The sequence below is a fragment of the Aplidium turbinatum genome, chromosome 13 (genome assembly GCF_918807975.1).
Source record: "Aplidium turbinatum chromosome 13, kaAplTurb1.1, whole genome shotgun sequence".
Lineage (NCBI taxonomy): Eukaryota > Metazoa > Chordata > Ascidiacea > Aplousobranchia > Polyclinidae > Aplidium > Aplidium turbinatum.
In genome coordinates, this window is record NC_137484.1 from 5,291,855 (window position 1) to 5,305,910 (window position 14,056).

Genomic DNA, 14,056 nt, shown 5'->3' on the forward strand with positions numbered 1-14,056 from the left:
TCCAAGCAGATACAACACGGCATCAACAAAGATAACAAAACTATAGAAAAAGTTATCACCATCAAAATATTGTTAATTAAGATAAGGTCGACCGGCCCAACACCAAAATTAAATCTTCAATCGCTTTCAACATAACGCAGAGCAAGGTTGTAGAAAAACAATATCAGCACCAAGAACCACACTTAAAACTAACAGCTGTAATAACAATACCAGGTTTACAACAGCAATAACCGTGGAAAGCGACGTCAGAGAACGTAAAAACGACATAGGCTTATAGAATGCCTGCAAGAGCTATACGTCCCAAACTTGAAAGGGTCATGGACTGCAGGGGTAGTAGGTAATTTTGTTTTTGAAAGTTGATCTATCTGTATCCTCCGATAGCTCAGTTGGTAGAGCGGTGGACTGTAGTGGAAAAAAACCTCAGAAATCCGTAGGTCACTGGTTCGAATCCGGTTCGAAGGATCGCTTTTAGAATATCATTTCATAAGTAAACTCTACGGTACCTTAAAGGTGAGGTAAGTTGTAAAATTGATTGAGGTTCGCCTGACGAGTTACAGTCCAAGTAGTAGTTTTCGTGGTCACTTTAGCAGTTCTAGTAGTTCCATTGTCTTTTTAGCAACCCTTATTATTTCAAACGGCTTGTCGTTACTTATTAGCTAAAGCTTATTCAAACGGGTGGTTTGCCTGGGTCAACAGTAGCCTAATATTGCTTTATGCGGCCCAACTATGGGTTTATGGACAAAAATTTACTAGTCGGCGAAATATTAGAAATTTTGATACCAGTAACACATTTTTTACTTTGTTGTTCCGTCACATAAAATTTCTCGGTTATGATTGCTGTTACCAAAACATAATTTCTGTCTTTTTTAACCTCACCTCAGTGTAGGCTACACAAAAACAATTAGGTCTAACAATTAAATAAAGAATACTAAATAATGGTTTGGTTTTGAATCTTTACCCTCGGACTGACAAAGCCTTCATTGGTTATTCCTGGTAGTTTCGCATACTTGTAGAGGCTCTTGGCGCAGGGCCGGTTACCGAGATTGGCAGAGTGAAGTTTTCGGATTGTTGAAGTGTTGTTGCTGGGAAATTATTCCATCCACTAAGTGCCGCTGAATGGAGAGCAGTCCTGAAATGCGTTGTTCAAGTGCACACCCCGAGAGTCGAACTTACGCCGCATGATCTTGAGCCCGGCGCGTAACCACTGAGCTAATGGGGCGAAAATGAGAAGCTTTACTTTGTAGAGTTTGACCGGTTCACAAGCAAGACTATTAAAATTACAATGAATCTTCTGTTCATTTGCTCATCATTGCAACTCTACTTGATATAAGACACAAAACAAAAAAGTAGGCTAACTTATTCCTCATTAAAGTTAAACATTGGAAGGAAACTTTGTGAAGAAAGAGGCGTTCTTCCCGGCTATCAGCAAAAGGCTGAGCACTCACTAGTACAGCGAGCAGTTGCGATTCGCTAACCATTCTTTTCTTTCCACAAAAATAAGAGTTAAACTGACAGGTAAAAGCGGCGGTCGAATAAATTTGTGGCAGAATACGGTGCGATACTGATGAGCCCAGCCTCATGGGCTTTGCGCGAACTCTGAGCTTTGCACGAAGAGAAAAAAAAGCTCAGCCTCATGGGCGAAACACGTGTCTATCGCTGTCAATTCTTGCTACAAATCTGCTGCCGAGAAACATATTGGAAGGAAACGTTAGGCTTTTTTGAAAGAACTACCATTCGAAACTACAAAACAATGGAATTGCGTCAAACTATGTGTAGAACGCAGGTAAGCGACCAGAAAACAGACAAGCACGTGTTTTGAAATTGGACAGGATGCAGTAGAACTTGCATCTAATCGACGTGTCGGGCTAGTGGTGTTTAGTGTTTACCCGTTTAGGCGTTATTCAATAAATGAGTGTGCCACTGTAAGTTATATATTGTCTTAGTTAGACAGTTGCTTTACGTATTTGACAAAATTGACACAGCAAAATTGATCACGCAATTTCTTGAAACAATCATTGCATGCAATGTATTTCTGCATCACACAGTTAGCTGACACAGTTTACGATAAACTGAGCAGGTGTAACTACAGCCTACACCAGGGGTGTCCGAATTTTTTCCTAAGAAAACCTTTTTATAAAGTACCGTAGCTTATATTTTTATCTTACTCCATTTGAAAACCGTTTCAAATAACCCTACTGTTAAAGATAGGATATAATATAGGATAGCCTACACAGGATATAGCTAATTTTTGTTTTTAAATCAAGTAGATCTAGTCTTCGCAGTTTTCATCACATTCTTGCATCTCGGTTGTTGAACCCACGCATTCTTTTCCATTGCAGGTCGCTTCCTTGCTGATGCTTCTTACTCTGGCTTTGGTTGCTGAGCCACAGTAACCCTTGCAACTGTATCAAAAGCAAAGAATCATATGATTGTTAATGAACACCTGCATTTCAAGCCTGATAAAATCTAGTCGAATCAGTCGAAACTTCAGCGAATGCAAAAACTTCTGTCTGGTTTTGTATTCCTTATAAAGAAACTTAGGACTAGAGAATTTAAAACTATTACCATTTATTGATTCGCTTCATAACAACACAAGTTACCGTAAGCCTACTGCAAATGCATCAATGGATGTCCTGAAATATTTCATATAAATTACCTTCCCCACTCCGACCATTCCCCCCACTCGCAGTCAGTTGGACAACAGGCTTCGTTGCAAGGTTCTGACTCATACCGACCATGACATTCTCCCTCACAAGATGCTGGTGTTGCAATCGGTCGTGCTCTGAATCGGAGTCCTTGCAAAATTAACAATTGAAATCTTGATCATGCGATGTGTTTACTGAAGCGCGTAAAACTAAATTTGTAAAATATTACACGATATGAGTTAATTAATTTTTGTCGAGTTAGATTAATTATGCTCAACAAAATTTTCACAATGAAAAAGAAAGTGCCAGTTACTGCAAAGTGCAAACGATATCGTGGTTGTCACTAGACTTTGTTAAACTTTTATTGTCTAAAGTACGGTACATTAACTTACACAACTTTTCAATTAAAATCTTCTAAAATAAGCTCAAGCAGCCAAGCTGGTTTAATTTCTAGGGTTAAAGTTAGATTGTGGCAAGTCCTACATGCCGATATAGCTAAGTGTTGGCTTTGGTGAGCTGTCAATTCAAAGGTTTAATAAAGTGGACAACTAGAGACCATGCTAGTAGCCTACACTTTATCAACATTGTGAATTTTTTATACATTTAGGGGCCTCTTCACCCACAGACAAAGCCCCTAATTTTTTGACCAAGTACTTCTTATCTTTAAATGCTTTCATACCGTCTCCACAGGTAAACGAACAAAAGGTCCAAGGCGTCCAATCGTTCAACACGCAGTCCACTGGACAGCAGATGACTTCACATTCTCTAACAGAAATATATTTGTCATATTACATTTCATAAACTCATGAGTAACTTTATCACACATCAATCACACATGATTGAAATTATACTACTGGCTGTAAAAAATATCAAAATGAATGCAAAAACATTACAAGTGAATTTTAGAAATGTCCATTATTTTACTTGTTTTTAGATATTAAAAACTGTTTATTAGTTTAGAGGAATTTAACAAAAATAAGTCATAGTCGAGGCAAGTGTTCAGTACTTTGAAATGCAATGCAAAATTAGTCTAAATAAGCTTACAAAAATTGACCTAACAAAAATTTAACTAAACAGTTTAATGTTTTCGAGCTGTTCTTTTACACCACTGACTTAGCATCGTCAATACTTGTGGCTTTACTACAAACACTTTTACTTAATATTTAGCTTACCTGTCTTCAAAGCTGGCGCCTTCACATTCTGCCCCACCAAACTGAGCAGCTGTGGACTCAGATCGGGTGCGACTCTGCTCTGCATCGCCGCAAGTGGCTGAACATTCACTCCATTGAGTCCATTCTGACCAAGCACAATCGATGGGGCAAGGATTAGTGTTGCAAGCCTCTTCTTTGAGATTGCAATTGTTACAAGTGTTTGTCTTTACTTGTTTTCGAACGCCACCTCCACACGTCTGAGAGCAGGCACCCCATGTCCATGTACAAGTACAAGGTGGAGGTGGTGCAGGTGATCGTCTTCTGCGTCGCCTTAATCAAAAACGTTGTGTAGCACAACTTCATTATTTGGCCAACCCTGATTTAAGGTGTTAATGGAGTGTCGGGTTTGTCACTGTCACTTTGTTTTCTTACATAATCTTTGTACATGAGAGTTAAAAAATTATATTTTCGAATCAAAAATAATGAAACTTTGAGGAGATTAATATTGAAAATTTTCAAAATTGAGTAGGTTGATAATTAATAGCTGGCTGGCTCCGTCTTGTCATAAAAATTATTTTATTTTTATTTTTTCATTGATATTAGTTGTTCACTTTTTGTGTTTGTGCCCGTATAACTACACTGCACTCGAGTAATAAAATCGAAGTGGACCTATACGTCAATACGGTCAAATACAAACTACAAACTTGCCCATTCACATCAATTAGTTTCTGAACTTTAGTAAGACGTAGAAAAACACAAATTAGTGCCAAAATATAAAATATAAGAACCCAATTAATCATTCGTTTGCATTATTTTGTCCTTACAAACCAACTTTAAAGATAATTGAAATAGTGATAATATGCGGGATTATCATGTAATCACGTCCTAAATGAAAAGGCCAGTGCTAAAAAAACAATATAAAAACTGGACTTACCACCCTTCCGATTCGTTTAACAAACAGAAGAGAACAATGAAACCAACAATTAGAAATCGAAGCGAAAGTTGCATCTTGACACAAGATCACAAAAGTAACCAGAACTCAACAAAGGTTAACCTTTACACTATGTAGCGTACTAAACCTGTGCAAGTAGATCATACAACATCTTTTTTACTGAAGAACAGACTGTTTATAGTATAGTAGCCTACAGTGCAAATATATATTTGACCAAGAGCCTAAACTGGGTCATTTGTTTCATTTTTGAAGCAAATACGTAATGATGAGGAAAAATATAAAGAGTTACCTGACCAAACAGATGTGCATTTTGCTAGTCAAAGAAGCAGTTTGTTTCTCTGCCCTTGCTTCACAAGCAACTTTGCTTGTGAAGCAAGAGCTATACCACCTTGCTACAAGTCCAATTAAAGGATAAAGCTATCAACAAATCACAATGAGCAACTTTCAATTATGAAAATAGTTGAATAATGTAAATATTTTCAGTACAAACCACTTTTTTAAACAGCATCCCTAACTCAAACTTTATGTCTTGAGCGTTGATGTGTTTCTACCCACAAACTAAAGTCCCACAGTGACCTACTAAGTTGTTTGCAGCACGAATTCTACACAGTTTATCAAAGATCTCTTGAGACACTTTTTTAACAATTTAAATTGAAGTAGCTTGAAAAGAATTGTAAACTTCGAATGCAAGTATCCTGAGCGGCATTGTTCATAAAATCTCCCGGCAACCTACTTCTGCAATTTGGCGTGTAGGTGTTTTACCTGAGCTATCTTGGCTAGAAAAACTGTTTCGGAAGCCTGCATCCGCTAGCGGGTTACCTCATGGGCTTTATGGAGAATAGACTTTTTAGTGTTTAATTTGAAGCCATTTACTTCTGCGTGTGGGCGGTTCTTTTGTTAATTTATCTAAAACTACTGTATCTTTGCAAAGAATTGGCCTGGCCTGCAAACCTTCAGGAAGTTTTAAAGCGTTTGCCCATCGCGCCCATTGTAGAAGAAAACTAATAAAATATATATTGGGTAAGCGCAAAAGTGCACATACGTTTTTTCGGAATGTAAAATATCGTTAAAGCTGCTACAAGCTTCAAACTGTAATAAGCTTTTTCCATTCGAAATGAAGCCAACGCTGTATCCAACGCTGTGTTAAGTTATTTGTATGTGGCTTACCGGTTAGCCTACTATTCATTAATTTAAACAATGTTTTTATAAAGTCAAGTCAATTTATTTTGTTTCAACAGCACCATATACAAACAAGCAGGGTAAATGTAATTATCAAAACAATGCATTGTACAACTGTTGGTTAGATTATGACGCAAATAGAATGGTAGCGAAAGACCATAAGCAGTCATCTAGTCATCTATCATAACTAATGGCTATAGTGGTGCGCGATAACAATTTTTTTTGGTTTCAGAGTTGTTTTTCATGACGCGATAAATCTAGCAATTTAAAACTCTACCCCTTGTCGTAAAGGAGATATTTTTATTGCAAAAAATTAGTTTCATTTCTTGAAAGCTTGTTTTTGCTTGGGCTGTTTTTATGTTGAATTCTATTTGGTCCCTTGCATCCAATCAACCATAGTACCGAGGTATTTAAACTTTTGGACCTGTTTAAGAATTATTCCACTAACTGATAAACTACAAATAGGAGTTTCGGCTTTTTTCTTTATTATGACCATTGTTTCAGTTTTTTTTTTCTTTTTTTTTTAAATATTTTGCTCTTGATATACACAATATCTAATATGTTCTGCAATTTTACTTCTCAGTCAGCTATCAAAACGGTGTCGTCAGCATATCGTACATGGTTAACGTTGTTTTTCTCCAATACCAATACCTTTTTCATCTGCAATGTGTCTTAAAATTATTTCACTATATAATGAGAAAAGGTCGGGTGATAGCGCACACCCTTGTCTTACTCCTTTTTGAATGGGTGTGTACTGTGTAGTAGGCTGGCTCAAAATCTCCAAAAAAAAACTTTTTTCTTTTAAATCTTTCGTCAGTTTGTAATATTGTTCCTTTTGGTAAATGTATGTCCTACACCAAATTTCACAAAAAAATATTAACGTTTGACCCTGGTTCACCTGGTTTAAATTTTTTCAAAATATCGAGTTTTCGCTTATCCCTGAAACTGCTCACTCGCTATCTTTTAATGCATTCTAGCATCTCAATACACAATAAGAGGCAGTAACACAAACTTGTAGCAAGCAAAGTAGTTTAATTAGCAACTCTAGGAACACTGACACATGCATTACTCTCAAAATGTCGACTTCTACCACATTTCAGACATGATTTTCTTTGTGTACCGTTCACCGTAGTAAATATCTACTGCTTTCAGTTTATTGAATCATTTGACGATGTTTATCGATTTTCATAGGCCAACAAAAAAAAAATTATATAAAGGCACGACATGTGAGAGTCATTTTAAGGTATTTCGAGGTCCCTGATTCTGAAAATGCAATAAGTTTTTTTGGAATTGGCTCTAGTTTTTAAGATACAGCAAAAATATTTTTTTTTGCAATTTTGAGCCCCTGTAGATTTAACGTCGTGTCATTTACTACATAGACAAAACTGGAAGTAATCCCAGGCACATTTCTGAGTTGTATAAACGCTATTTGGAACCAATCACGTTGATTACAACCCAAACAAACAGCTATTTAACGTTTACTGGCCTAGTAACAATCAAAATATGATGTGAAGTAAGCCTGAGGATACAAGATGTAGAACCCAGGACTTATCTTGATCACCCAGCAGCTTCATGTCAAGGTAATAATAATGCTTGTTTTTATATAGCGCTGTATCTATCGCAGAATGCGTTGCTCCTCTGCGTTGCCTCATGCAGTAAAATATATCTGGGTTGTTTGTACAGCATCCTACTAGTCAAAGGCATGTTTTATTAGCCTATATGCCATTTATTATAGCCTATAGACCAGAAAAAAACTTCTTGCAGCAGCTCGGCCTTAGCAAAGGCTTAGAATAAAATTTAATTTGTACAAGTATCCATTTCAGTAGGCCTACCTTTTCAATATAAGGCTGCATTCATAAACACATGACTTTCGAGTGATTTTTCTTGTGATGTAGGCCTACTGATTTACAACTGTTTTCATTGAGTATTCATTCCTGTATCCTTTACGTTAATCACAGTTCATTTCAACCCTTGCTTGAGATTTAAACTTTCGTACCATATCAACCAATTGAACTAGACAAGTGCAATTATGACATCACAATGGTAAACAGGGCTGAAAATAAGTAATTTGTTATTGAGCCCTTTTGAGTAACGAATTCAAAAATATTTTCATTGTCGAATATCTCGAAAACTAGAGCCAATTCGAAAAAACTAAGTGCATTTTCGGAATCAGGGACCCCGATATACTCTAAAATAACTCTCTTCTTTTGTGCCCAAAATTTTTTTGTTGGTCTGTGATTATAGATTCACTTACCACGAAAAGGCTGTAAAATCAACTAAAATGGCACTAAAAGCATGCACCGTTAGTGACTCTCAGACTTGAAGCAGGGTGAAGATGTTCCACGTGGTAGTTAACAGGGGAAGTGACGTCAAAATCACGTGGTCAAATTTTGAGAAATCCCTTGTTCAGATACTGCTAAACCACTTCGAAATTTACTAATTTTTTGGAAAAACTCGGAATTTCTCCTTGGGTGAACCAGGGTCAAAGGTTAAAACCCAACAAAAATTTTTGGTTTGCAAATATCAGTGAGCAAAATGGAACATTATTTCAAACTTACAAAAATTTTAAAGAACATCAAGGAAAATGAGCCACCCTAGTGTGTAGGCCTACTGTGTAGTCACTGCAGTCATCATTAATCCTGATAGCAGCTAATTATTCGTATTATAATTTTTGGATAATTCTTAGATCTTTGTTGTCAATTCCAATTCAGTCAAGCATGCATGACATTTCATTGTGCTGGACTTTATCAAAAGCTTTTTTATAGATACTCAAACTACAATAACGGTACCAAGTTTCAAATTTGAAATAGCTAAGCAACGGCGGATGAATTTTTGCATTGATAACAAATAATATGAAAGCAAATATGGCAGCACGTGGATAGCAAAACTCCGTGACCTCTCGGAAGGACCGTTACAAGGATATTTTGTGCCCGGTACCAATGAGAACCCGGCGCCCCAAACAATGCACTTCTAGGAAAAGCGCAACAGGTCTAAAGAACACGCGGTGGTTTCTTCAAATTCTGGGCCCCTTGGAAAGATGCTGAGCTCTGGCCCAAAAGTAACTTCTAGACCCACCCTGTCAACGCTACTGCTTCTCGCAACAACTTTTCTATAACTCTGTGCCGCACTACAACACTGATCAAAGTTGTAGCAACCAATCTTTGGTAGTAACCATCAGCTGTTGAACTAAACAAACCGGGATGAAGGTTCATCTCTGGAGCTCATATGACAGGTATGTGTTGTTATAAGTTGTGAAGCCACTGAAATTCCTTAGCACTTGTACATCAATGCGCGTTGGAGGTAAGTTATCATTCGTTGCCGGAACGAAACCTGGTGGGTGAGTTTCTCAGTTGCCACAAACGGATGTTTTGATTTCAGTTGCGGAAAACCTAATTGGATGGTTGATAGAGGTAGATGCATGCACTGCGGAAGCAGACCAGTGCGATGGTTGTCAAATGGACAGGTGGATGGCAGTAATGTTTAACTGATTTGTTCCAGCATGTCAAATCAAAACCAATGAGTCCTTAATAGAATGACAACTGCTTGCCGTTTGCAATTGATTTTTATTTAGCCTATGTTATGCTTTTCTATCCTATTGTTGTAATACGATCGTAGCACTAAGCTACTCAAACAGCACATCAACATTTTTGTACATTGATACATCGTCTGCAGACGCCGAATCAATGTATGTTGATTTGCTGTCGGGGTAAAGTTTTTATTAATAGTGTTGTTCTGACTGGGTTATAATGTTTTCGGTAAGCAGCAAATTTAGCTTCTTCAATTTTTAGCTTATTCTTTCTTCTTTCTTACAGTCAATCAAGTCTCAGAAACAATATAATAAACTTGGTGGTGAAGTGTGGTTGCAAGAAGGGATGTATTCAAAAGTATATTTGCTTTTTAACAGCGTTCCTTGTGCTGAGATGCGTGGGTGTTTTGAAGATCATTGTAACAATCAACTAGACACGCGCAATTTGTTTGAAACCGAAACACAAGAAAACGAAAATGACTTTAATTGTTTGTAAGTGATATGGTGGAGCAGAGTTTTCTTTTACAAAGCTAAAATGCAATTCTATTGTTTGTTATTCATTTTTTTGGAGTTTAGCCTAATTGTTGTTGGACATAGGCAATAGCTAGTTGCGTAGTGCATGGGAAAATGAATTTTTCAGCTGCAACTTACTACATAAGATTCTGTTGTGTTGCGAATTCCTACCTCTCCTCCTTACTGGACAAATGTATTTTGCTAGGGCCTTTCAATGTCGTCTTTTTATATTTCTCTATGCAACCAGCCATGTGGTAAATTTTGAGTTTTGCAAAGCAATATTGTCTATGGAGAAAAAGCTTAAAATGGACCTCTCTGCCCCATTCTAGTTCCAAAAAGACAATAGGCTAGGCTACTTGTGTCCTAAATACTCCTATTAGTGAGATATTTATGAAAAAATGTGATTTCAAAATCTACATTCAATGTATTTAACGACAAACAAACGTGACTGAAGAGTTTTAGCTGTTTTTGAGTGAAATCGAGAAAATCATAAAAGCGTTTATGATTTTCTTTGTTTATTTATTATAATTTTAAACTTTTGACTTATCCTATCTTATTAACTAAACAAAATGCAATCGAACAAAGTTACATTCAGCGAATGTAAACTTAATTTCAAAGAGGAAACATGCTACGCAATAAAATAATTTTGGACCAGACTAAAATTGGGCCCCTCCTTTCCCAGGTGGCCAAAAACCTGAAACCCTAATTTTTATTCACCTTTCAATAGGTCTGAAGGCCAATCAAGCAAAAAATCACTTTTAACGCTAAAAACTCATAAGAGTAGGCTACGCAACGTCCCCTACCAGATGAAGATTATTGTGTGAGTGTTGTAGAAGTCAATTTACCGTAGGCCGTATTTTCAACAATATTGCAGCTAAAGTTTGTGTGATTAAATAATGGAAACTTCAAATGCAAGTATCCGGAATAGAATGACTCATTGGTTTTCATTCGCCGGTTTTTTGTTTCAATGTTTACTAACTGAATTATGAGCAGAGGAAAGATCCAAATGCTTTCATGCGTTAAATCATTCCTCTCAATGCAGAAAGGCACGTGTTGATTTCTGCCAGCCACTTTCCTTCGCAAGCACGATGGCTGCTATATAAGTGTATTGTGTGTATAGTGATGTGTGCATTAAGAGTTTTCTTTCTGATAAAAGTGGTTGTCGTCGTCGTGTGAGCTTCTGATGCTGAGGGCCTTTGCTTTTACCACACCAGATTCACGATGTTCCAGAACTACATTGAAAGGCTACTAAAGAGCAGCCCGTCTATGTTCAAGCTGCTCCAGAACTTTGATTTTGCTTGTTGTGTAGCCTTCTATGTTGAGCTGCAGGATAGGGGGGCGTCTGAATTTGTCCACTGCCCCCTGCAGCTGTGCCATCTGGGTGGAGGCTCTTTGTTGTCAAGTTTCACTTCGCATCTGCTCAGATGCAGATGTTACTGACAGGATGGGGCACGGGGAGCCACTTATCGTAATGTTATAAATTATAGTACAAGTAGACCGTCTCAATAATGCGCAGGTAACTAGATAATCAAAATTCTCATTTTTTGTCGATTGACAAATATGTCAAAGTCCGGGGTAACCTCTAGTTTTCTTTCCTTTGAAGCTCTATACCACTATCTAGCGTACATCGTTATTAACTCAAACACAACGCCTTTTTTATATGATAAAGCTTTGGTAGAGAGTTTGCTTTGTTGAACCATAGAGAAATAAAACATAATAACTTTAGCGGGTTTAGCATACTTTATTACACATAAAAATATAACATAATTAAAATAAAATAAACTCAAACGTTTTCGACAAGTACGTGTGTCCTCATCAGGAATTTCATTTGCAATACATAAAATGAAAAATCGTAAGATAAATTTGACTGTGCACTGTAATTGTAACGACACTCTGGACTGAAAAGCACAAACTGAACAAATGATACGAGAATGATTACGAGTAAATTATGCGGTGGGAAACAGATCACGTGAGGTGTAGATGTAACTTGTTCATGTACCATGTTTTTGAGCAACAAATTTATATTTTAACATTTAACCGAAACTTATCAGAATTGCAAAATGCATTTCAACGCTGCAAATTTAAAGCCTAAGTTTTGTTCTCAAGAAACTTAGGTCACGCTTCCTGTTTAACCAATGTCACTCACATGGAGTTTAGCTCAACACATCTGTATTTCTAAAGCGACACAACTATGTAACCGGTTTTTGCTTTCATAACTCTCACGATAGGCTATTACTGATAAAAAGGTATTACCAGCATATTATGAAATAAGCGGGGAATTGAAAAAGGCACACACTCAGAACTCAAAACCTACAGGCATTGGACAAACAATTAGAACACACACAAAAAGAACGATGAGCCACAGGCAAATAACTGCCGGTTAAGAGATGGATTGTTACGTTTGATTCTTAAGGTTTCCATGATCTTGGTCTGAAAATCAGATCTGCCTCGAGAGATGATTTTAAATTGGTCGATCGAGACATTGTCAGTGCACGTTTCACATGAGGCGATGTGCTCTTACTGCCACCACCATCATGTTAACTATAGCCACAAATAGATCACGATGCGTTAAATTGTGTAACGTGTATCTTTATTTTTAGGTTAAACTGCTTCTGTTAACTCAGTGGAGCTATTATTACTTTTATAACTGGTTTTACAAAAATAATTTCGATCTGTTGACTGGATGACCAAATGGTCTTTCGTTTCTCCTGGCTAATAAGATTGAATTATTTAACATTAAGCGTACTTATGAGTTCCACTATGTTTATGGAATGTATGTTGTTGTGATGTGAGCTTGGTTTGTTCTATGTAGAATCTGATTGGCAAAGAAACTTATTTCTCTCTCCCTCTCTCTCTCTGTCTGATTCTAAAAGGGGTGATACAAATAAAATAATTTTAACAAGATGGTTTTGACAGAAGCTATCAAATAAGAAAAATTCTGAACAACAACATAATTATGGTAATACATTTTTATTTATCAGAGATCGATAATAATTAATTAATCAATACTTTTCAACATCGGCTAATATTATTGGTCATCTACAGCAGTGATTGTGTGTTTCTGTTGCGTTAAAAGCGTTAACTTTGCATTGAACACATAGTACCTCAATTACGCTATCTACCCAGGGCCGCAGCCATGAGGAGGGGAGGGGGGAGCTTGGAGGGCAATTGCCTTCCCAAACATTTTATCTTGCCTTCCCAAAAAGTATGTTTTAATACCATTAGCCTATAACGCTTTAATACCGATACATTCATGTTGAATTACATTTTACCCTCCAAAATTTTCTTCTGCTTCCATCTACGTCACTGCGATCCACTGAGCCGTTAAATTGACAACGGTTAGTGCATTGGGTTGCTCAAGCGCATACTACGAGATCGAGTTGAACCAGCGTTGCTCGATCTTCCAGCTGTTTTGTCCACAAAATTGGGTGCTTTGACTGAGGTATGGGACTAGACTTTGTTTTATAAGATTGTGACAGGTTATAATAAAGTTGGATTTTCCTGAAGTTGGATTTTGCAAAGTATAAACTGTAGGCTACTTGTCATTTCTACGAAATCTTCGGTAACTGTTTTAAGTCTGGTTCAAGACATCAAATATACTATTCCACCACTACGTTGCATAATGAAGATCTGCCGGGTCATTTGTGTAGGCCTACACATGTTTTGCTGAAAACAGAATAGTCTGTTTTGCTGAAAATGTGCTCGGCAAGTCATAAGTGCAGAATTCCAGACAGTAAAACCTGTCATTTTTGCATTGATTCAATGTCTGCAGACGTTGAATCAAAGTAAAAATGACGGATTTTGCTGCCTGAGTTGTGAAAAGAATAAGCCAAAACTGACGCTTGTGGGACACTAGTTTTGTGCGTCTTAGCCTGCTCTGCAATGAATTGCAGATTTGAAGAAGAAAGTTTTTCATTTGAAAATTATTTCTAGGGAGCTTGCTAAGCTTTCCAACCAGTGCAATTACACGCTTGTGCTGCTTCAATATTGAAACTCTGGAAAAGAACTTCAGAAGTTGTAATTCTGAATGCCTCACAACCGTTGGCCACGCTCACAACTCATCAGAGAGAGAGAAAGAGAGAGAGAGAGA

General features: G+C 37.2%; 1 protein-coding gene and 1 non-coding gene across 2 annotated transcripts; one reads left to right on the forward strand and one right to left on the reverse strand.

The window, feature by feature from the left end:
- Nucleotides 1-371: 371 nt before the first annotated feature.
- Trnay-gua (transfer RNA tyrosine (anticodon GUA)) lies at nucleotides 372-462 on the forward strand. Its single transcript is given in 2 exon segments — nucleotides 372-408; nucleotides 427-462. It is a non-coding gene; the product is annotated as a tRNA-Tyr (tRNA).
- Nucleotides 463-1,261: 799 nt separating this feature from the next.
- LOC145782262 (adhesion G protein-coupled receptor B3-like) lies at nucleotides 1,262-4,871 on the reverse strand. The gene is made up of 5 exons (XM_082594047.1): nucleotides 4,731-4,871; nucleotides 3,818-4,126; nucleotides 3,325-3,410; nucleotides 2,657-2,795; nucleotides 1,262-2,402 (listed from the first exon to the last, which is right to left on the reverse strand). The coding sequence occupies exons 1-5, from the start codon at nucleotides 4,802-4,804 to the stop codon at nucleotides 2,270-2,272; spliced, it is 741 nt and encodes a 246-aa protein (XP_082450173.1). The 5' UTR covers nucleotides 4,805-4,871; the 3' UTR covers nucleotides 1,262-2,269.
- Nucleotides 4,872-14,056: the final 9,185 nt, after the last annotated feature.

Bases quoted from the DNA above. Each gene is read 5' to 3' on its own strand.
- LOC145782262 (XM_082594047.1), bottom strand. From the start codon at position 4,804: ATGCAACTTTCGCTTCGATTTCTAATTGTTGGTTTCATTGTTCTCTTC. The intron at 4,127-4,730 runs GTAAGTCCAGTT...TTTTTGATTAAG, and splicing joins TTAAACGAATCGGAAGGGTG to GCGACGCAGAAGACGATCAC. The intron at 2,796-3,324 runs GTATGAAAGCAT...TAATTTTGCAAG, and splicing joins TTCGTTTACCTGTGGAGACG to GACTCCGATTCAGAGCACGA.